At 45.5% G+C, this 25,167-nt stretch overlaps 1 protein-coding gene across 1 annotated transcript in view; it reads left to right on the top strand.

Moving 5' to 3' along the window:
- Positions 1-9,027: 9,027 nt before the first annotated feature.
- Positions 9,028-25,167, top strand: part of LOC128302342 (cyclic nucleotide-gated cation channel alpha-3) — a 72,136-nt gene continuing 55,996 nt past the window's right edge. The window contains exons 1-2 of the mRNA XM_053039147.1: positions 9,028-9,167; positions 20,676-20,906. Coding sequence (XP_052895107.1) covers positions 20,690-20,906 — 217 coding nt within the window. The 5' untranslated portion in view covers positions 9,028-9,167; positions 20,676-20,689. The remainder of the gene's footprint in view (positions 9,168-20,675; positions 20,907-25,167) is intronic.

The raw sequence follows: 25,167 nt of genomic DNA on the forward strand, positions 1-25,167 counted from the left end.
GGTTCGGGTCGCGTCGACCAAACGTGTACGATTAAACGATAACACTGTGGTTGGCGTCATGTGTCTCCGTGGCACTAGAGTAAATTAAATCGTCCTCATTTTCGTCCACGTGTGGGCCGGGCAAGGTTTGGCTGCAAAAGGGCATGCGTGTGCGATGGGTGAAAATTTTCCTAAACAAAACCAACGGGTTAGTGACAAGGTTCCTGTCGCTCACACGACTCGCTTGCAGCGTCTCACGATGGGCCAAAGGTGGACGTTTTTGGAGCGTAAGTTTCACGCATGTGGATTTATCTATCCAAAATTATTGATTTGTTGAAAGTAGTATAATTTATTTAGAAACAAGAGAAAAAGTCCTTTTTTCGTGTTAAACTTATTTCCATGCTCCAAGTTTAATTCAAAAAAGAGTAAAATGACACGAAAGATGAATCGCATTTTATCTACTTTCATGAACTATATTGAAAAATCCATTTATTCTATTTTTGCTGGGCTCATTGCCAAAATTATTACATAAAGTCCAACAAATGAAATATGTGATGTGTTTAAAGTCTCAAATGTTTGCAACATGGTTTAAACGTTCCCCGTTGTTGACATTATTTTTCATCTAGATAAGTTATTTTACAAGGTTTATTTAGACATGTTTAACTTGGTGTTTTGAATATTGTTGCCTCAAAGTTGTTTAATTAACCCCTAAAGCGGTCATTATAGATTAGTTTGAGTTTCGCACAAAGATAAAACGTTTATGCATAACTTTACTTGAATATTTTTTCGGGAATTGAATTACATGATTTGAAATAACTTATCTCAATATGTAGCTGTCGATAGAGTTGAAGTTTCCTTCTCATGGGGCCATCTTCACGTTCAACGATGAAGCGTGACATTATATGGTTTTTCATTGCTTGATCCCTGATCAACCTTAAGTCTTTATTTGCATAATAAAATGCCAAGACATGTTTGGAATGTCCACCCATGTCCCCGGAGCTAGACCACCGTGCATCGCACAAGCAACATTCTTCTTCAGTGCGATGGACCCACATTCACTTTTAAGTCGCGTAAAAGCGTACCGCACCGGACAGGCCGAAGGAGTTTCGTTGTGGTATATTTTCAATTTTTGTTTTTTGTTTTTCCAGCTCGCCAAACAAAGCAAACGCTTTGCCTTTTGTTTCAAGCAACAGCAGCAGCAGCAGTTCGGGGTCCCTTTTTCCACCGTCCACCTTGGGGAAAGTTTCGGTGTAGAAAAAGGTGTGAAATATGTTACGGTTCATGAGCGGAAACCACAGCCTCAAATTATATGCTTTCCCTCTGGTCTGGAGCATCGTCCAGTCCCGATGGCTGTTTGTCGCATTTTTCTTTCCCTTTCGCTTCTTTTGGTATTTTTTTGTTTCTATCTTCTTTTTGCTCTGTACTTGAAAAGAATTTTACGCATGGAGCAACTTCCAAGGACCATGGATAAAAATCGGGAAATGGGCTTGTAAGGTAGTGGTGTACAACAAATAACAAAACAAAAAATATAAATAGTCAAAGTAAGTTTAGTTTCGTCCAGAGTTAGCGGGAAAATTCCTTCCACCATCAAAAAACCCAACCCACCCACCCGGTCCGGATGGATATGGTTTATGGCCGGACGGTTTTATCCATTTGTTTCCTTTTTTTCTGTTCTGGCTTTTATTTTCGTTCAAGGTTTCCCATTTTCTCTTTTTGCCCTCATACGAATCGTTGTGACCGACAGCGATGAGACCTCTTTTCCCCTTTTTTTGTTTTGGAAAAGGTTTTGTATTCGGTAATAGTTTATTGTGATATACTGTTGATTCAGCGCTTCCCCCACTTTCTAGTTCCTCTCCACCGGAGCCACACCGAGTGGCACTTAGTTTCGTGCTGTTCCGGTGCGCATGGATGAGTTGCGAACAATGTTGTCATAGTTTACCCGAATGGTTTAATCCGGGCGACACATCACACGGGCGAACCCTTTTTTTTGTGCCTTCGTCTGCCCATGAAACTGAGCGTGTGTGTTTTTGGGACTTGGGCTACAACTAGGATGAGGGAGCAAAGCTGTCAAGTAGTGGGGAGCAGTGGGTAACGGTGATGGTGAATTTTTCCGAACATTATTCTATACAAAAGCGAAACAATTGCTGGAAAGTTATGTTTTATCCTTCACCGTTTTTTTTGTCGAAGATCTCACCGGACAAGCGTGCGGAAGAGCTTTCGATGCATTTGGAGTTTTTCGCACCATATTTTAATGACACTTGTTCCATACGTATCAACTCATGCTGCAGAGTTATGAGTAGCGACAAGTCTGTGTGTTGTTTTTCTTTTTTGCAGTTTAAAATAATAGACTGAATCTGCCCTTTTTTTCCGACACGATTCATTGGGTTGGGGCTGCATAGCGTGTGTATGGCTGCGTCACGTACCATTAGCTCTAATTTGTGCCATTTAAATCGTTTCCACCGGGCGTACCGAATTTTTTATCCAAACTTTATCCGACTCTAATTCGAGCTGCTGGGTGTATGCAGTGCAGCATAAAAATGCAGTCGAAGCGTAATTGAATTGGATTGAAGCAACTTCCTTACGTTCGGTTTCGTTTTTTTTTTTGCCCCAGAGGATTGAATTATTTCGTTAAGTTCGTTATAAGCTGAATGTTAGGCTAAAAATACTTGATCAGGATTTACAAAACTAAAAATCCCCTTTTCAATATTCTACAAAACGCAAGTGATATAGTAAGTGACAGAAACGGGATAAAAGTCTCCACTGCATCGCACAGCTCTGATTAACCGTGTAAGGAACGTGTTCCTGTTCCGGGCCGTCGATGAAAGAACCATTTTTCTTGCGCTGCTGCCCCAAATCCTTTGCCGTGCGCACAATGTGCCCTCCGGAAGCGGTTCGTTGCGTGCGGATGGCACCAATTATCAATCAACTGGAAGTGAAGACAAGAGCGAACAATATAAATGGACGATTTGGGGGCCGAGTAGTAGAGTCTGACGACACGCACAAGGAAAGCTTATGAAACGTGCAGTTTGTGAATCCATTTTGTCTTGCCGCTCGTTTGCCGCTTCCTTTGACGCTGGAGCCAGTGTTTTTTGTTTGGTTGTTGCACGCGTTTGTTAGCGTGCTGGGAATTGAAATTCCGGTCCCCTCGTTCACCGGGGATAGATTGAACCCATTTCTCGTGCTTTCTTAACGGGAGACAAACATGATATTCACACCTTGTTAAAGCGGAAATTTACGTCCCTTTGCACCGTTTATCCGTTTAGCGTTTCAACGTCTCCGTTTAACCATTCCCGATAATGAGAGCTTGTTTTGCTTGGGTGTTTGGGTTTTTTTTAAAACTGATGTTCTCTTCGCCCACTGTCCCAATTGCTCCACCACCGACTCGGTTGGCCGTTACGGTGTCGTACGTTATGCAGCAGTCATGTGCAGCACCGATTGTCCTACATACATATATTATGGCTGGTACATGGTTTGACGTCATCGAACGCGTCGTGCCCGGGGTGACCGATACACCAATTCGCTTCGTAGCCGAAACGAGGGAACCAACCGTTCGAACCGTTTTGTGCATCTTTGTGGGTTACTTTCATCCAGCTTCGGCCGTGCGACGCCCGATGCATACAAAAAAGCATTGCCTTGGGGAGCCTCTGGAAGGAACTTTTAGCCTAACGAGCTTCTAGTGCCGCTGCGTGCCGTTGCTACTGCTGCTGCTGCCTTTAAAGCATTCCACCGGGAATGCTTTCCACTCTCCATGTTTCCATGGGTAGTGTGGAAGCAATTGCGAGAAAAGAAACAATTTGCCCAACCTCCCCCCCAACCCAGCTCAGTTTGCCCCTTGGTTGGTCTCCTCCGGTGTCGCACTCCGGAGAGTTCCGAGCACCAGCGAAAAGAAAAAGGGATAAAAGCGAAAAGAAAAAACCGAAACGAAACAAGCGGATGATGCCTGCTTACGGACGGACATCTGCATGGTCTGCGGCAAATGTCTGCAAAACGGTTAGGTAATGGCTATTGCGGAGTTGCAAAAAAAAAAACACAACACAGACACACACAGAAGAAACCAAAAGAAAAGCACATACACCCCACGAGGGATGCTGCAGGATGGTCGCACGAGCAGCGCAAAACCGAAAGGAGATGTAAAGGCTGGCAGCGACGGGCAGCAAATCTCCACCGAGTTAAGCTCCGCTTGAAGTCAGCACTTTAGCGCTTGGGGACGAATGCCTCCGCCGGTTTTACCCCACCAATCCCAACGATAAATGTTTCCGAACCAACGCAAATCAGGTGATTTCAATTCGGGAAAATTTCCACTATCATCGATAAGCAGCGAACCAGGATTGTTTTCTTTCGCTGCTTGTGTTTGAGAGTTTTCTTTTCGTTTCGGGTTCACACACACGCACACGAAGAGATCGGCCGAGAAAGGATTTTCTTTTTGCTTGATATTTTTCATCATTTTTATCACAAAAAACTTAAACAGTCAGATGTAAAGTTTAACGAGCAATAAAAATGAAAATAATTGAGGAAAATGCGAAACAGCTTGAAGCTTGCAAAGCTTGCGTTAGGTAGTTCGAAGATTCGGATAATCATATAACTATTTGTTAGTTAAGTTTTTCAATTCCAATTGGCCTCACTTAAAGCTTGATTTTATATATTTTCTATATTCTTGTAACTGGCTTTCTTTGAGATTCTGCACATATTTTGCTATTTTCCCTTTTTTCTTGGATTTCTTGTATGAAGCACAACGGGGCGTAGCTTAGTGTTCTTCAAAGACCTTTTATTAACTAATTCATGATTCCATATCGTAAGCAGCAGATGAGTATTATATGAAAAAAAAAAAAAAACAAACGAAGATTACATTAGCGTCATTACTAATTTATTTGTCCGTTTTGGTTAGAATTTGGGCTCGCCTCGTAGCTTGTGTCGTTGGTCAGAAAAAAGTTCAATTAAATTATTCACTTGACCTAGTTGATAAGTTTTCTTGAAAGATTGGCTGAGCAAACACCAATGAAGGGGGAAAGATAATCTGTTTCGCTGACAAAAGGTTCTCGACTTGAAAGAGAGAACTCGGTTTTCCTTTTTTTCGTTTATGGGACGTTATGCATCGACGTTATGTGGAAATTTGACAAGGAAAATAGCATCAAAAGTCGTGTTGTTAACCGTTTCCAGCTGGTCGTATGCTGGCAGTAAAGGAAAAATCAAACAAACGATGCATTTTTGCAAAGGAAAATGTGGCTAGTCTTTTGGGCAAGCCGTTTGCTTAAACACCGGATTGGATGAAAATGAAATAATTTTTGCACAATTTTCCTTTCTTACTTCTGCCGGGGATAGTGTGTCCCGGATCAACCACTCTCATAATCCAATTCCCTGGCTTTTACATTCTTTTTGCAATCATTTTCCAGAGCATTCTCTTGCACCAGTTCCGTCATATTGTGGTGGTTTTTCCTCGGTGTTGCTATATTTAATTTTTGGTTATTTTATTATTCCGGATCCCGCACATCAACCGGTATTATCATTTTTGAGGTACGTTTCTGCCGCAGTTTCTTCGTAACCCTCCTGCTCCCCTCCTCCGCCAGCTTTCTCGTTGTGCTTTCGGATTTTCCGAGTAGAAGAAAAAACAAACAAAAACCATCTCGCGGTTTGAAAACTTGACTGTATGGCAAGTGAATGGCCCCGCCGAAATGGTGAACGTAGTTGGAGTGGAAAATTAAAACCGCATCACAAACCCCTGCTGGTGCTGGTGTCTGGTTAGTTCCTGATGGATCATACCATAATGTACCCGCAGTTGACGATTCCAGTATTTCGTGTGTTTTGTTTGCGTCTGCGAAGCGAAGAAAGAGGGCGAACTGCCCTGATGCCGCCGGTGCATACAGCTTTTGCGGGTAGCTTCTTAGCGAAAAATTAAGCGCTGACAGCGCCGGTGAACAACAAGCAGTGGACGGGAAAACTTCTGTGCGCGGCAAGCAAGATTCGGTAATGCCTGCAGGTGCGGGTAGCTTGCGGGAAAGTGTCTGATTTTGTGTGAGGATAGCGGAAAACTTTCAAGGTCACCGCAATGTGCTTCGAGCAGATACCGTCCGATTGTCTTACGAAAGGTTCTGCAGAAAGCCTGCTGTTGTTTAGCTACTTGGTACTTTAGGTTCCCGGCAAAGTGAATGGCTAAAGCCACAATCAATGAGCTTCATGGCAGTACAATTATTGTCCCTACACATTGCTGCTTGAAGCTGTGCTACAATATTGTAGGTACCTCGTAAAAGCATCCTTCATCATAGCCGCTTCATTCAAGTTGACTTCTAACCTGCTGCTGGTACGACTTCGCACAAACGGTTTCGCTCACCAATACTGTCAACCAAACGGGTCCTTTCTTTTTTACTCCGCGTCCACCAGTGTGCAGGTGTGCGAACGCATTGCTCGCTTTACGCTCAGAGTCCTTACGCTTGTACGCGAGACAGGCAGTTCGGGAGAGTGAACGTGTCGCTCACGCTCTCGCTGAAGAACCTCTCTCTCTCTGGCTCGCATGCGAAGAGAGCCGATCGTCTACGACCGCTAGCAGCGGTGAGCGTAATAATGCTGGATGCTGGGAAAATTCGCGAGTTTTCCACGCGCCAATCGACGCTACTTGCTGCTGCTGCTGCTGCTGCTGGTGTCCGGTGTATTGGTGTGCAATGTCGGCTAGTGTGTCGCCGGAACGCTCGGTTGACATTTGCAGTCCGTGTTAGGTCCGTGCAGGAGGAGACACGGCGTGTGGCGTTGCGCGTTCCAGTTCGGTCGTCAAATCGGTACCACGGGGCAGTAGTTTAATTTGTTACTGCGGAGAAGCAACATCAAGGGATGCAGTGCGAGTGCGTTGCCGTACAAACGGTGGGTGTTTAAATCTGTTTAGCAAAGAAATTCCTGTGCAATTAATGAACATTCACCAGCAAAAACGGAAAGTCTGCTGCTAAGTCTAGTGCTGTTAAACGGTGTTAGTATAAACCGGTGTATCCTCTGTGTGGTGTGAGTGAGCTGTGGATAGAAAATTAGTGAAAATTTTGGAAGAACTCTATTGAATTATTGTACCAGAAGCGGAAAAGTTTGTCAGTGGCATTCTGTCTTTCGAATCGGTTGCGTTATCGTTCTCTCGGTTCACATTCTACTAGAAAAGACACAAAACAGATAAATATAAAACCGATGGCACGGATTAAGAAGCTTTGCCAAATTGGAGGCACAAAATCCTTCGCTTTATCGCAAAACCGTGTGCAGTTGGCTGCACGCTGGCGTAACCACAGTGAAAAGAGCATCGTTATAAATCCCTTAATCCGTGCTCCAATGTCATTTCCAGGGCAACCGGCGCCAAGGACGCAACAACAGCAACACAAAGCATACCCCCCCCCCCCCCCCCCCCACTTCCGCTAAACTTGACTTACTGCAGACCGAGAGCATTTGATGGAGATGCAACTGAAATGGAGCAAATCGAAATAAGTGTGTGAATAAGCGGGGGAAACCCGAAGGCGGTTCAAGATAAATATAGAACACGGCTATAAATAGGACGAAGTTGTGGATCCTGAGTTAAGACAGTTCGGTGCAAGTCGCGCAGTAGCCGGAAGCCACAAAGTTTGCGTTCCCGTGCCAGCCACGTTTGCACAATGCAGCGCACCGTCAACGTCATTTTAAGTTTGCAGACGGGACTTTGCTTTTGCCTTCGGGCGAAGTATGTGTGAAGAATCGGTTTTGTAAATATTGAAGAATATTACTTCCCACATTCGACTTCGTACCTATTTAATATAAAATAACAGTTGAATTAGTCGATAAGTAATGTTCTTATGTAATATTGTTGCAATCACTCATTTACTCACTGCCCCAATCGGTTTTAACATTTTAATTACAGAACTCGATCCCACAGTGCAAGGCAAAAGACATCTCCGCTGAGGCCAACTATTCCGCGTGTTTTTGAAACGTTCATCTACGTGTGTGCGTGAGTGAGTGTGTGTGTGTGTATGTACATAAAAAAAGTATAGTTATATAATTTACTCTCTGGTGCGCAAAAGTTTTGGTCCGAATCATCGCAGTCAGCTTCTGCTGCTGGGCCACCCACACCGCCAAAGGGGTTTTGGTTTTTTTTTTCGAAAGAAAAGCAATGAAGTAGCGTAAATATGGCCGAGAAACGATGGGGGTACGCGTTGTGTAATTGTGTGCAGTGAAGCATTCACCCCCAACCCCCCCGCCCCCTCCCAGATATGGGGCTGTTACCGAAAAATAAGGGATGGTTTTTTGTTAACTCCCCTTTCGGTTAGTTTGTTGTGTTGAGTGAAATGATGTGTATGTGAGTGTACGTGTGTGTGTGTGTGTAAGATAAAAGCTTTTACAAGCCAAAACGAAACGTACTAAATCCTTTTCCGCCTAAGCCGACCAAATGATCCTCCTTTCGCGTAAGTGTTTCACCGTGCTGTGCTAGTGCTGTGCTATGCCGTGTTATGTCTGTGCAGTGCGTACCGTCGTGATAATAAGAGGCGAAAGTTCCCAAAGCTCTGCCACTATCGCCCCACGACCATTCTAAAGTCGGCTCGTCGTTGGCCAAAAAGCTCCCACCCTCTCATCCCCCCCGTCGATCACACCTACACCCCGGGTGTGTACATCAGTGCCAGATCGAGCGTGTGTGTGTGTTGGTAGGTCTTCGTATCGTTGTGCAGCACCGTAATACGCCGCAAGCAAGTCCGACATCTAAGAGAATTGAATGCTTGATCCGGAGTTGCGGAACAAGTTTACTCGGAAATAATTGAAGCCTTGCGTGAAGGCAAGCAGCAGAGTGAAGTGTGAAAGTGAAGCATCTCACCGTGTGTGTGTGTGTGTGTGTGGTTCTGTTCGTGTTCCCCCCGGGGGTGAGATAATTCGTTCGGAAAACTCTTTATCCGAAACACGTCGTCCTGTGTGTGTGGTTTTTTTGTTGTTGCTCCACCCGCCCGGGAGTTTTCGGTGTTCATCGATGAACCACCCACCGGTTATGGTGTAGTGTGGCCCCCCCCTCACGCCCGGTCATCCAGAGTGCAGTAGTTGGATGGATCACGGCGGTGTCGTTGGTAGGAGACGACCACCGCCCGCACTGCACGCGATTGCATCGTCCCGAGCACGACCGATCGTTCGTGGAAAATGCTTTGCCTCTGCTTTCGTGCTAATACTGCCCGTGGAACAGTAACTAGCGGACGCAATCAACGTTTTGAGAGGTGAGTAAAACCATACCGGTTCGAGTTATGGACAGGTGGATGTCTGGGCTATTTCTCGTACGGTTGGGCCAGGCGCTCGGGACATCGTTTAAATGCTGCCAACGTCAGCGTTTGAACCTAACTTTTATGGACTCGTTCCTGCGAATAACATCAGCGCCGCCAGGTTTCGCTATCCGGCATATTGGGTCGGCCCTTTTTTTAGGAGGGAACACACACGAACGATAGCGAAAGGTGTGCAGTGTAATTAAGCACCTTTTCTTGTCGGCTTTTTTCTGTTCTTGCTACTCCCACCAACAGTTAGATTAGTTTTTCTTCGATTCGGAACCTTCGCCTGGTGCCGAACGTCAGAATGGTTGGTTTGCTGACGGTGCGAATTGGTTTTGGGGTCATGTTGGGCCGTCATACTGTACCGGACCGAAGCATATGTTGATTTCAACCATACTGTCCTCATAGACGGGGGATACGATTGCGTCGGGCCAATATCGGTCGGCAAAGGTATGAATCGTTCTTGTTTTTGTTCCCTTCACGGTACGGGTGAGGATTTTATTTCCTACTTTACCCTTTTTTTTTTGTTTGCTCCCCCCCAGAAAGAGGAAAATCGTCAAAAAAAACCTCCCAGCAAGCTCATCGAGGTGATTCGGACCAATGTTAGCGCGCGGTAACTTCATCGAGTTCTGGTTCTTTTAGTCAGGGTTTGATTTTTTCTTTTGGTGTTCTGTCCCGTGTCATCACCGTTACCCAACAATTGCCAACTGCCCTCGAGCCGATTGGCGGAAAGAAGTAGCGCTCTCGAGCCGGAACGTTAGCTGGCGGACTGCTGTGGCGCTGGGTTTTGTAATTAAGATGAACGGATGGACGGTTGAACTGACGGGTGGTGCGATTTTATGGCCATAGGTTAAGGCTTTGTTTTTGCTTTGCCTGGTGGTTTTTTCCGCCTGTGTGAGGAGGGTCTTTTTTTGGTGGTGGGTCTCGCTACCCCATAACGTATCATTCTGCCCAGTACAGCAATTTGGATGATCCGTAGCCGAAGTGTGTGCGTTTCTTTATTTGCTCCGTCCCGAGCACCCGAGCTCCCGAGCATGACGACATGACGGTGGGTGTGCGCCTGGAGTAATGGCTGGCTGGAGCATATGTCAGACGTTCCTTCCGGGTTGGGTTAGTTTCGCAGAATATAGTGTGAATACCCGTGAATGGTTGATTAGCATCGGTTTTCTGGTCGTTGGCCATGGTGAAAAGAGCCATCAAGTTGAGCCGTGATGTTGAGCGTATCAGCATATTGAGCATTAAAATAGAGGGCCCTCAATTAATGGACTGCAGTGGTGCTTAATGTAGCTTCGTGCTGCTTGTATGCTTTATGATACTGCAATACATGTAGCGTGCATTAGAATATTTTAAGCTCCGTCAAATGATCAATCGCGATTAATGGTATGGTGCCATTAATACAATCAATGCAATTTATATTCGATCACGTTTGGCTTATGGGGAGTTGTGATTTATAAAACGGATATCACAACTTTCATTACACACACATACAGAAAAATCCCCCATTCGCATACCCGTTCGAACGTTCGTAAATTTGGAGCGAATGTTTGCCAAACGCGATAATATTTAACGCTCGTAAAACGTCACCCAGGGTTCGTGTTAGCGCCACCGTATCGAAGCCCTTTAATGATCGGATGCAAGCGCAAGCGAAGCGTAAATACTGTCACATTGATAACGCTCCATAATCCTCGCCCGAATCTCTGTCCATCCATCATCGTGCTCCGTACCGTGCTGGATCTCGGATCACTTTTACGTCATCGGCAAAATCGGCATCAGCGTGTACCCTCCCTAACCCCCCTATCCCCTCCTCCCTCTGCTCCCCGTTCTGTTGTGTCCGGTGTGTCTCATCGCACATCGTCACTCGGGTGCTGTTGCTGCTGCTGCCAAACCTTTGTAACACTTTATTTTTGGCATTACTGCATGGCCATCGCGCATCACGGTGATGGCGTATCCGTAAGTTTCTTCGTTCAACAAACCCCACCCCGCAGGCCCTTCAGGACAGCACGATCGTACGACCCGTGCATCAGGTTCGGGCACTAAGTATCATTATCGAATGCGACAACATCGTCATCGCATCAGCACTGCCTGGCCTGGCGTACCATATCATCCGGGCCCGGGCTCAATCCGTTGACCCTTTGCGGAAGGCTTACTGCCGGCGCCGGTTAATGAATGGTTTGAAAGGAATAAAAGTTTAATAACCCTTTTATGCTGCTTCCTTCGGTCGTTATGATTGATAATGCTGCTACTGCTGCTGCTGCATGCATTGGTATTGCTTTCCCGCATATACACACTCGGGACCCGTACGGTGCTGGGACGAGACGGGTGTTGGAAGGGAAGGGAGGAGGGGTTGTTTGCGGATTGGCAATGATCCTTCCACCCTTTCTCCCACCGAGGGGGTTGTGGACAAGCGGATGGAAACCTTCAGCAGCTTATCGTGCTTTCTGGCGTCTGCCGTTCTGCCGCTCAATATGCGGTTCTGGATATTGTCCGCTGGTGTGTTGTGCTGGAGAATCGGTGAAAGGAATCGTCATTTTTCTGCAAAATTTTCTCGCCCAGCACACAGGGATTTTACGTGTGGTAGTGACGGACGTTGATGAAGCGTTTCTGGGAGGAAAGGAGCTGTTCGCGAGGAGAGGAGAATAGTGCTTTGCAGGACTAAACATGGCCAACACCGTGCGCCGTTCGATGTAGCGAATGGGACGGGAAGCTTACCATCATGCTTTGGCCCTGATATGTGGCGGTTGTCGTCGGAATGTTTGATGGTGGTAAAATCAATCCATCATTTCATTACTTGCGCGAATGGAAATTGGAACCCGGGCGAATGGTGCCAAGCGCAACAGCCGATCGAATGTGGGATGGGTGGCGGCGAACATTTGCATAATTTGCAAACCGCGATACGGTCCGAATTGATTTCGACAAAATTCTCTTTTTCGATAGCGCGTGCGGTCTGTTTTTTTGCGTCTGTGTGTAGTTCGATGATTGATGGAATGCGTATTTTTAAATTATCGTTTACAAGCCGTTCGTCTGCAGATTTGGTGCCACACGATTTTGGTATTTGGCCACATACACACATGAAACTCCATTTTGCAGCTTTTCGAGAGTGTTAGAATTTAATTAACTGAAGGTTGAATTGATGCCCTTTTCTGTGCGGTGTCTGTTCCGATGTGGCAGGGACACTTGAGGCTTGAGCTATTGTCGTCACAATGGTGTGCCTCGGTTGAGATGTTACTGCACATCGATGCGATGTAACCGATGCATCGGTTGGCAGTGTGATGTCAACTTTTTGTGGTTTACCAATACCATTTCCGGCAATCAATCCTCATTAGAACGAGTGCATGTGCACGAGTCATCGTGCGCAGCTGCTTCTACGTCTACCAGCAGGCAGTCCGGTTCGCTGCCTCATCGTAATGGCCGATTGGGAAGCATCCGGTTCGGTACAGCGCTGGTCCTGGACGACGCACTGTTTGAGCTAGTGGACACACGCTTTCGATTGAAATATAGCTTGCATCAAAGTAAATCAATCGTGTTGTGTTCCGGCCGAGCTGGTCATGTTTCCCCAGCTGTTGTAGCATCGGTAGTGTGTGGTGTTGTGTGGCAATGTTTCAGTGCAGATTGTGGGAAACGGGCGGGAAGATTGATGACAGAAGACCCCGAGACAAGATATTCGAACAGCAGGAAACATTTTCATTTAAAGTCTGTTTTCGATACAAACAATTTCGTTTGATATTCTAAATTAATAAAATGACATTAAAAGAGTACAAAATGAATATTATCACCGTAATTCGCTTAAATATTTTGATATCCTGAGGTGCATATGTGATCTGCTGGCAATCTGCCTAGCTTCATAATGAAACACCCAATCTGAAAATATTTATTCTATTTAGAGAAATTATTAGAAAAACACTAGACAACTTTTACATCCATCGTGGCGAATTAGTGAGTTAAGCATCCACACAGCCACAACACAGGGGCCGGAAACATGCCACCGAAACATGTGCGGCTCATTGTAAAAATGGACGAATAAAAGCTCACACTAAATCTAGCTCATCCCAATGTTGATGTTTGTTTAGGATGACATAAGAACGGACCACCAGCACCAGCAGAAGCAGCAGCAGCACAAGGTGTTGCGTCGAGAGACGAAACCACGGCAGTGTGTGAGTTGGCGCACAAAATAAAGAAAAAAGGAAGGAACCGAACAATGAAATCGCTGTTGAAAATTCAATTTGCCTGAATAAACAATCCGATGGATGTGAAGGATGTGTTCGGTTGGGTTGGTTTCCACCACCCCCACACTTTTCCTCCTTCCTTCCTTCCTTCCTGGCCGCATGTTTCGTAAACAAGTGCCGATGCCGAAGGAAGTCAGATCGAGCCAGTGATCGAGAGTTTCCCGGAACTGGGTCGGTTTTTTAATCGGATGATTTGATTGACGGAAACGTGATTGAACTTTTTCATCCCAGCCCCCTTGGCCCTTGCGTGGCAAATGTTGGTTGGTTGGTCATTTGATAGTTACGAAGCAAATGCCAAAATGTATGACAGCCATGGGGAGCGATTGATAAGAATTTATCTCCCATTTGATTCTGAATGTGAGTTTTGCTTGGGAATGAAATTGTGCGTCGAGTAGTATGCAAGTGGACCCCAGTGGATGTAATATTTTTGTAAATGTTTTCCCATATGAAATGAAGAAGTGAACATTGCTGTTAACAAATAAATTGGGGATTAATTGCTTTTGCTCCGTATGCGCCGTTAAATGGAAAGCAAAGCAACAATTTGCAACATTTTAATGAATTTTATTGTATACAACGTACTATTTACTTGAAAATAAAAACATAAGGTCATAATCGATAAGCCACAAGGTAATGGTTTGTGTTGTGAAGAACCATAAGTCTGGACCCTGTGTAATTGGACGATATTTATATGGCAACATTATGAGATCTAAAAATAGCTAGTATCTCCATACTTGTCCAAGGTATTCCACGTTTACAGAGCCTCCCGATTCATATTCTCATAAATCCTCCATAGGAGGAGATGTCCTTGGCTATTTCCGTCCAAAAAGGTACTGTTTATACTGTCGAACTTAACTTGAAGCTCGAAAGCAATTCGCTTCGCAAGGATAATTCGTTTAACAAAAAAAAAAGCGAGATATCCTTTTCCTCGCGGGCATTGCGTAAAACATTACACCCCCGGCCCCGTTTGGGAAAGCGTCGGACGATGGCGAATGTAATTTCGGATGGTACTTGTTGGGCGGCTCTAACTAACTGGCGCACGATAAAGCGCAACGGCATACCCGCCTGTGGTCAGCACTCGATGCCGGACGGTTGTTGCAGCGGATGGTCGATTTATTGCAGGAATGGGCCCATTCCGGTGACCGCCGGAATGAAGATTCAAGGCAAATCAAGGCAGACTGTTACTTTCGAATAAGCACCGGAAGGACCGACCCCAGGGGGAGGGAGGGGGCCAACCAGATGGGGGCGCCGGTGGTGAGAGGTGTGCCCAAAATTAATTTTGCCTTTATGACCGGCTATATTTCAAACAACAAAATAAACCATAATGAGAATTACGGCTCTACACGGTTCGCGAGCCGCCAGCCTGCTAGATTGGTGGCCGTTGGGCAGGGTCCTTGCCGTTTGCAAGCGCGTTCATCCCGGGATTTTTGGGCATTGGGATTCCCGTAGTGTGAACCCGCGTGCGTGCGAGTGTGTGTGTGTGTGTGGGTATGTAATAAATATTAGGTTCGAAGTTTTTAATTGGATTTTTTATGGTGCTTTAACGAAACGCGCACGCTATGTTTATTTGCCGCTTTCCGCTTGCTGCGCTGTACAATGATCGCTTATAAACGTTTTCTCATTTGTTATGTTAGGAGGGTTGTTGTACCTTTTTGCTGTAGGTATATAAAATCATTGAGTCCAATAATTAACCGCAATTTCATCTGTTCGTTTTTTTACTATTTTTTACTCATCAATTTTTGAGTATTGTTGAAAATATTCATCAGTATTGGTAAAATAATTCGGATAAGGACCAATCCTTCTCGAATTGGGTATATCACGCATCTCGCTGTGCTAGTGGATATCCTTGATTGTCCGGTGTCATTTCAATGACATAATCAGCTGTACGATGTTAAGAGCTGGACGAAATTAAGGGGAGCGCATTCAAGGACCTTACCATTGTGGCGACTTCTCCATTGTTCTTCTGTATATGAGGAGGAAAATCTCTTTTTATTATTTTGTCATTTGACACGGTTTAATGTCTTCGAAAATTTTGAACATTTATATTTTTTCCACGAATTTCCGTTGTTCGAATGAGGTCAAATATTATTCTTCGTTTTTGCTCTGTTACCTTCTTTAAGCTTCACTTGTTATGCTTAATATCTAAGAGTATTCTGCTATGAGTAAATAATGTAAAAGTAAGTTAGATATTGCCAAACGTAGAAGAACCGAACAATGTTGGCCAGTAATTTGAATTATAAAGGTGAGCCTTGAACTTTGGTGTGCTATTGTATAGCAACAAGTTACATTGACAAGTTCATAATAATAAATTTAATTTGGGAAACATTTGGTGGGGAAATAATCCATACATATAGCGGTGAAGCATTGAGACCAACTAATATTAGTTTTACAAAATTGGCGGAGATTTCCCGATGGTGACGTTGAGTTGAACATTGACAAGTTGGTCATGGAGCAAATTAAGAATTAATATTTTAATCGTAATCACCCATAATTTGTGGCAAACTGCAAGCAAAATGTGTTACTAATTTTGAAGAAAACTCCCCATTACACAATTATAGCGGGAAAAACGAGATTTCAGATTTCCCTCGGGAAACAGCACAAAATTAATCACAATCAATCTTGCGATTCCAGCGGCAAGGAACAAAACATAAAATAAAATAATAAAGCCATCTCCCTGCAACGGTTGATCCATTCACTCCGTTTAATAGTTTTTGACGGATGGTTTTTGCGCAGTTTTGCATCGATAGATGGGTTGACTGCCTTTTTTCGGCACACTCGACTGCACGGCCCGGGCTTACCGTCTAGTGAGGACGGCGTGAGAGGACAGAAAAAAAAATGGAAATGAATAAAAACTTTCTCACGAAAGTGCAAACAATTTTAAATCTTACCCCGCCATCTCACTGCGGGCGCGGGTACCCTTGCCACCCTTTCCGTATCGCGGGGAGGGTGGTCCAGCTGTACGTCAAACGATCTCGCGAAGAAAAGCGTTGGCAGTTTCCATTTTTATGTCGATAGTACCGCGGCGAGTGGCACTACAGTTCGGTTTCAACAAATTGTGCCACCCGCCCGTTGGTTCGGGGCCTGTGCGGGCGAAATAAAAAGTCATCAGCTCGTAAATTGGATTTATTTCGTGGTTATGAACTTCTTTCTCTTCCGCCTGTCCAACGCCGCATCCATCCAGGACGGCGCTCTCTATGAGCCGTTGCTTTAATCCTGCGCTTAGTTCGTTTTTTGTTTGTTGCCTTGTTCAATGTTCGCCATGTTACACCTCCCAGTTCGCGCTTGTTGCTGTTTGTGTATGGAGGCACTCGCGATGCATGCAACGAAGTTTCCACGATTTGTGTGCCTTTGTGGTACACCTGAGCAACAAATCCGAGCGGCTCTAATTGAGTCTCTTGGCACTGTTGGTTGCCATTTTTTTTTTGTTCTTTGAGACCTTTTTTTTGCTTTTTGTCGTCCATTTATTTCGTTGCTCTTCACTTGCGGATGATGTGCGAGCATTTGAAGTCGGTATGTACATTTGCGCATGTGTGCGCTTTGGTGACCGATGCCAATTGAGTTCGCTTCCGTTTTTAAGACAGCTTCCGGTGGAGAATACGCTCCACTTGTTGTGGAACAAAAGTCGCGCAGTTGGCACCCTGTGCAAGAGAGAGAGAGAGAGAGAGAAAGGGAGAGAGAAATTTCAAAAAGGCACCACAGATGGAGCACACTTTAATAAGCTGCTTGATATTATTCGACGTGTATTTTCTTTTGGATCGCAACAAGAAAGCAACAACGGTGACATAACTTCGCCCCGACAAAAAGCCATCCCGTGCGGTTTATTGATTATGCCTTCGAGCAGAGGTTTGATCGGAACAAAAAGTGGCCTCTCAATTGAACGATTTATTTCCTATTTGGTGCGGACGTGTGCAGTCGAAACAATTGCTTGAAGAGGACTTGCTGACGAGAAAAACCGAAATATCATTAATAGTACCGCTGGGAGTTGATATTGGATGGAGCGCAGTGCAGTGACAGGCGATACGATGTAGCTCCGGGTAGTGTGTGTGTTTGTCACGGGCCCCATTTTTTCCCATTATTTAAAGCCAACTGAACAGAGTCCGGAGTCGGAATCGTTTCCTAAATAACCATTAAACCGATACGCCCCCGGGAAATGGTGAAAAATGAAGAACTAATTGATCTTTAACTATTCCCAATGGGGTGTGTAGTTCAACAAGTAAAATTTTACAAAAGGAATGAGATTATTTTCAACTCCATTAGAGCAAGGGTCAGCAACATCACAAGATCTCGCCACCTCGATAACTAACAAAACATAGCTATGAGACATCATCGACATCAAATGTGTCATATTTGTCCACCTTTTTCTTCAAAATTTCACTGCTCGTCTGTCACAATGACCAATGTTGATCAATTAATTTTTGGCCGATCTGAAAGTTTACTAAAGTTGCTTCTACGTAAAGTTCAGAATGCATGCGGTAATGGAGATAGTTTTCGAAACCTAATGTCTTAAAAAAACTATTATCAGTACTATGTAACAGTGCCCGATAGGATAGTTGATATTTATGAAATACATAGTCAACCAATACATAAATATTGCTTGAATTCAGATAATTTGTACAGGACATATATTGGGCGCTATGAATACCGGACGTAACATTATTAACATTGAAGTGACATATTACCAACATATTAAAATTCTGTAAAACAAATTGCAGATGTTCCTTAAATATGCTGTTATGCTCAAATTGTAATCGAAATGCTCAGAAAATCTGATGAATTCTCTTGTTATTGATAATATAGGGTCATTAGAACCGCATTACGTATTTCTAAAATCTGCCTGGGGCAGCCCGGTGGCATGGGGGCCGGTCTTCACACGAACGGACCGGACCAAAATCCCATCCGGTCCAATCCCTCGTAGCAAGGACTGACTATACGATTACGTGGTAAAATAAGTCGATACGGCCAGGCCGTTCTAACGAAACAAAAAAAAATAGATAATCTGCCAGATTCGTATTGCAGATCTTGTAAAGTTAATGCTGAACTTTGTTTAAATATAAAGCACGCCTGTAACAAATAAAGCTTGAGCATTTTTACGCCTGTTTTCTAGAGTGTCTTGTTCCAGTAGCAATTTTCGAGCCCGGTAGGAAGTTAAGTTGTTACGGTCTTGCCACGGTAAGGGTCGAATAGCATAACGGAAAAATCTTTTTTGGACCGATTGGATCTGTTATTTCCATAGTTTGGAATGTGGGCATGTGATGAGCGTGATGTAGAACCATATTCCACGATGGCCTTTACGAATATTTAAAGCTTTTATACATGTACGATCGTCAAAATCTCTCGTTACCCTAAAAAACACTCTCAGTGTCCTATTGACAATTCAAAATGTCTAACAGATGTTGCAAAAAATTTACTTTAGTGTCTAGTACAACGCCTAGGTCCCGTATTTCGTCTTTCCGCACTAGTAAATAATCATTTAAAAAATAGTATCTAGCTAATAAAGATAGTTAAAGTAAATAGATCCAAAGGATGGCAGAGTTTGGTCATTGATTACAAAATCCGACTGCTCAGCAAAGTTATTTCTTTTTATATTCCTTATTTTAGGTTTTTAGATTATTCTTTATTTTAGGTATTCTAAAGATTTTGTACCAAGTAACATTGGCAAGCAAAAGTTCAATGTAAGAAAGTATAAAACATTAAAAAACCACTGTTAAGAACGTGTTGAAGTTTTGGAAAAAAATCTCTACGTACATCCTAGCAGTAGCAATTCGCTTGAATAATTTATTAGAAAATGTTAACAAAGGCCATACGTTATATCACGTTATATTTTATCTTTTATCTAAAACCTCGATTGGAGCAGTTCTGAGTTCGTCAAAGCTTTTGGGTTTTATAATATCCCACACGGCGTTTACATGTTTGATGTAAAGTTCCATGTATTCTTTCGCTTCCGACTGTTAAGTAAAATGCGATAAAACTTTTCACGCACGCATTGTGCAGTTTGGCAGAATGAACGGGAGCATTAATTACGAAAATTATGCAATATTCCAAACAGCACCCCCATGCGTGTGTGTGTGTGAGTGAGTGCGAGCGTGACTTGGGAAATAGTTTTAAACCTGCCAGTACACTTCCCGACCCGAACCACGGGCGTCTTTTTGAGGGTGGGTTGGAGAGCGGGGGATGATTTGTGTTGGCGTAACTTGGCGTAAAACTCCGCTGAGCAGATGGTTTTAAAACTTGGTACAAATTTTGCTGCTTAACAATTGCTGCAGTTTGCATTGTGTGCAGCTTTTTCTTTGTTTCGGGTTGAAGTTGAAGGCACACCAACCAACGTCTAACGATAATGCCAACAGTTAATCGCAAAATTTATGGGCCCGTGTGCCTGGCGCTTGGTTCCGGGGGGCTATGCAAAACCTCACTCGAACATGCCACAGCATAATGGAAATCCATTGTGGCATGTTTTAGGTGTCGAAACCCACCCCCCGCGCGCATACTCGGAGCCAATCGGTAATACGCTCGATAGCTTCAGCATGCCAATATACACTCTTGGCATACGCTAAATGCTCTCACAGGCACGGATTTTCGAGGCATGTTGCCAACAGCAAACCGGCAATCTACGGTTATAGCAATCGCGCAACTCCCCCCAGCTCCCGACACAAAACTACACGGATAAACCATGTTCGAGCCAATGCCGGTAAAACGGGGATTTAGTACGCGTGGTTGGCAGATTGTACGGCCGCAGGCAACGATTTGGAGGTTAAATCTGTGGCTTTTGGATGAGCGTCCGTACGATTCCCGACAAGTAGCAGGCGCTCGCACCGGTGCAACAGATATGGTCCAAAAACCCCAGTCCCCCACCAGCCCCCGTGATTTGGGTCCGAGGCCCGATAATTTACTAAATCTTGCCCGAGGTATCTCACCTTTGTCGAGGAAAATTGTTGCGCTTCTGTCGTTGGGGCCGATGGAAGGATGCCAAGAAAGAAAGGAACCGCCCACGGGTTGCCACCGGTTTCGACCCTTGTATGCACATTTGGAACGTTGTGTACCGTGTGGCGAAAGGTATTTGTCTTGGCCAGGTAGGTCGATGTCGACCCACACACACAGGCACCGTTAGTTAGGTGCATCAGCATGGCTCAGCTGGCTGACATGCATCGTTCGCCTCGGCACTTTACCATTTACGCCAGGATTAGCGGATAACCAAAACGGGACCTCATCACCATGTGTTTTCTCTTTCGTCACCATTTCGTTACAGTTAGCGCGGCCACCATGTCAACAGCCAAACGGCTGGTGCTATCGTTAAGAGGTCGTAAAGAATCTCACGGCACCGCCGGCACCTCCTCAACCCGGCTCGTCTCCGCCAACAGCACGTCGCCCGGGCACGAGCTCGACGAAATAGCAGTGGTTTCCGTCGGAGCCGAATCCGGCCACGTATCCTACGGTAGCTTATCCCTCGGGCACACCAATGGACCTCGCTACATTCCAGGTAAGTGTCGCTTAGAGGACAGAGAGAGAAAGAGAAAGAGGGAGAAAGAGAGAGAGAGAGAGAGAGAGAGAGAGAGAGAGAGAGAGAGAGAGAGAGAGAGAGTTTTCCATTACGGGTTTTCCACGAAATGGGGAGGGGGGGGGATCATCATCAAGTTGCATGCCTTCCCGGCATCATTCTTAAGTTTTCGGTCGTCCTGATCCCTACGTTTTTCCCACACACAAAGCCATCCCATCACGTTTTAATGTTTTAATGTGGCACCATGCTTCACCTTTCGGATGCAAAACCATTACATGCCTTTGCACACAGGGATAATAAGTTTTCACGTGACGACGCCAAAAGTTCATGACAGAAAAGGAAAGAAAAAAAAAGCAAGCGGAACGCTGATCGAAAATGATTGGTTTCGGTTGTTTCGGTGCCTTGGGCCCAATAAAACCCAAAGCCCTTTTTGGCAACACTACCCCTGGACCCCTCCTGGATTTTCCCGGACCATCACTGCACAACAGTGCAGAGGCCCCAAGTTGCGGGTGCCGTAAAAAGTTAAATGTCAATCAAATGGTGTGGTTGTTAGCCATTTTGCTAAATTGATGCCAATTTCGGTGCTGTTGCATCATCCTAGCGGCATTACCGGGAGGGGGGTCTGCATCCATCCGCACATCAAATCGTTGTCATTATCGTCAGCACCATCATCATCATCATCATCATCAGGCAGCAGCATCAGTTGTGGAGTGAAGTGACCGTGTCAGAACCGTGTCCCGATCGGTTAGCATGTTAACGGACACACTAGTTTTTCTGTTTCGGGGCGGAGGGTTTTTGTGTGGCCGCTGCTCTCCGCATTCCACAACAGTCTTTTTTTTGTTGTTGTTTTTCCGATGCGCTCACTGGGGACGTGTTCGGGAAATTTTCATAGTTGCAGAAGTTTCCTTCGCAAACCCGGCAGATCCCGGTTTCGTTGTATGTTATTGATGGTGTTTTGGGGCCTGGCATTGTTTCGCGGGCGCGCACATAGTACACGGCACGGCACGGCACGGCAAAGGGAAGGTCTCGGGCGCACCGACTTGGGATTTTTATGGGTGAGTTTTTCTTATGTTTTCCGATTACCATCGATGGGTTTTTCTGGGCTGGAATGGGTCGTTTTGTCGGTCGGACCACCACACAGTTACTCCCAGCAGTCTGGCCGTGTCGATATTCGAGCTCAATTAGGCCAAATGGTCGTTAAGGACAATTGGTTTCTGCCTTTGGCGCTTCTTTTTGTGACCGCTCGCGTTAACGACGAAGGAGGCAAAAGCCGGTGCCGGTGCTGTAACACCGCTTACTGTTGGCGCTTAGCATGTTTGCATGGATGCTGACATTTTTCCAAAGCATTGCTTTTCTATGCATCCCGCTAGTAGTTGTCTTTTATCAACTGTTAAACGGTTCATGCAAAATGGTTTGACCAAAAATTCGAATAGTTTTGTACTTGCTTATTTATTAATTAATGAACATCTCAATTAACTTAGTTTTACATAAAAACTACCTGATCATTTTTAATCGCGATACTATATTTTTGTGTTGTGTTTTTTTTTTATCGCCCCAAGTGTACATTCATTAACGCTCGATGCAAACGTTAATAGGAGCGATGGGATGGCAAAAAAAGAAATAATCAAAATCGAATCAAGATTCGTTTCCGTCGCCAACCCGACCGGTAAAACACTCGAGCACAAAAGCGGCCCCATGGCGCCGGAAATATGGTTACCGACATGGACGATCGACACCTTTTCCTCGCGCGGGGCGCGCCAAAACCCATTATCGTTTGCGTTCCCCGGTGCAAATGGCGCAAAGTTGCATCGTTTGGCTGGAATTAGTTGCAATTAATTTATTAAATTCATTTAACCTGGCTTTTTTTTCTTTCGCCGGTTCGTGTTTTCCCATTTCCCCCAACAGTCGGTTGGGGTCAGGGGGTTATGGTCTAAAGCCGCCCCCGTGTCGTCGTCCCGAGTGCTGCGTTTTCTCGCTTTGCCCGTTTTCCGCTCCGCTGATTTGTCCGATCGTGTACAGCTTGCTTGCGGTACGCTTTATTTTATGAACGCCTCGCTGCCACAACACGGCGAAGGTGTCAATTTTCCTTTTTCCGAGCAACCAACGGTACCAATTGCGAATGGGGCGGGGGTGGCCGTTTGACACCTGGCGATCCCTGGCGAAACGAGAGGCGGCCACACACAAAACTCAAGGGTGAGCGCGATGATGTTTCTGATACCGGTTAGGGGCCGTTGGATTACAACCGCACTGGGGGATGCCTCGCTTGGGATGACGACTGCGACGTGGAGGCTCTCGAGCATCAACGGTGGTGGGATGTTTTTGCGTCAAACCGACCGAAACAACTGACCAACGCTGGTCTGTTGCGTCTTATTGGAAAACCGAATAGGGGGGAGGTTTGTTTGATGGGCCGTGTGGACGTTTGGGCTGGGCGCGGCGGTGCTTCACGCAAAAACGCGTGCGACACACACGAGGCAATTAACTTAATTAGAGATCAGTTAGTATCTGTCAGTTGAACAGTTCATTACCTTTTATCGACCCATATTGTGGGTGACCGGACGATGTCCCGTCAACACCCGCGGACGTGTTAGTTGCTCGGTGCGCTTGGACCGTGGCGTACTGTACCGTTTTACTCGATTAAGATACATCATTTGCGGGGGGGATGAACTTTCGTATCGAGCAGCGGTGCAAGTGAGAATGAATTGCTCGGAATAAATTTCTTCTGAATTTTAATTAAAATGATAAATAGCGCTTATGCCCTGTTCGGTGTAAAGTAACGTTGGACCAAAACAAAACAAAAAAAAACCATGCAAAAACGATAAAATTTGATTGAAAACCTAGCAAAGTTGGTGCCGTACTTCCCCGGAAGGCAATCGTTATTCATGCCACGCAAAATATTCATTACCATTCCCAACCTCCTTGTGGAGCCGAGAGGTGCTCAAGACACGGCTGCTCCCGCTGCGAGGCAATAAGCAGAACGCAAAAAAGCAGTTCTTTAATATAATTACACCCATTCAAGACGCTCATTTGCGCAACTATCGCGCGAATCACCTTCCGCAGCGGTGGCTTTTGCGCTACTGGGTCGCTTGAACAGCTTTACTTCGGTGCTTTCTAGCCGGATAATACTGGGGCCAGGATGAGCTTCAGTTTTGGAACAACCATTAAAAACCCTTCACAAGCACACCCCTGCCACCCGAACGGAAGTCGATGTTCCAATTTGTTCATAGTTTTTCGTGAAGGTTGCCCGGGGCCTGGGGATTTAGTGGGGTGAATGGGTTTTAAAATAACTTCCACGCCGGAACGAGCGTATTGAGCGACTGCGGGCCGAATTTGATACTGGCTGGTGGAGGGTTCTTTTCTCTTTTATTGCAATATACTCCAGAGTTGTCCAAATGTCGCTACTGATGTTGCACTGATTCCCCACGCGTTAGCGTTGTCTTCAACAGTCCGTGCCGATTCCGTGAGCCGTGGGACTCCGACGCCGAGGTCAGTCCGAAAATGTATCCCATTACACAAAGTGAAACACGGACAGCGAACCATCGTTATCGTCAAGCTTGATCCCGTCTTGCACGCGCGCGCCTTTCTTCCACTGTCTTCGGGATCGGCCATCACCGGCCCGGCGGATGCATGGACGAGGGGGGAAGGTTTCCGTCGCCATCGTCGCCCGGCTTTAGGACGGATATCTTCGACGCGCGCGCGCGCCGATCGTGATAGCGCGTGGGCGTAAAATTCATTAAATTTGCATAATTACACACTTTCACAGGAGGAAGTCACAGTAGTCGGCGGAAGTCACAGCAGTCTCACCTAGTAACCGGTACCGGCGGTTCTCGTCTCAACCGGCTGTGGGTACAGTCACTACAGAGCTCCGGGTACAACTAGGGTTGGGCAAGATTTACTGGCCCAAATACAATCCAGTGTCACGCCGGGGTCGAGGGGTCGGTCGGGTTCTCGGCACTGGGGGTTATTTTTATTGCTTTTGCCAGCGTCCCCCCTTCTCAGGCTGTGGGGTTGGCGGAACGCAAACCGAAAAGCATTTCATTTCAACATTTCTGCTTTTACGCGAGGGTGTCAGTTACCCGTTTAATTTTTTTTTTTGCTGGCCCTGCTTTCTTTGCTTTCGCGCTTCTATGTGCGCGCCTTCGTCTTCGTCACCCGTTATCAGCGGGCAGGGAAAATCGGGACAGCGAAATGAAAAAAAACGGGAATGTTTCAAACACCCGCCACATTGAGAAATTCGGAAGGGCTG

Source organism: Anopheles moucheti, chromosome 3, assembly GCF_943734755.1.
Source record: "Anopheles moucheti chromosome 3, idAnoMoucSN_F20_07, whole genome shotgun sequence".
In the NCBI taxonomy this organism is placed as follows: domain Eukaryota; kingdom Metazoa; phylum Arthropoda; class Insecta; order Diptera; family Culicidae; genus Anopheles; species Anopheles moucheti.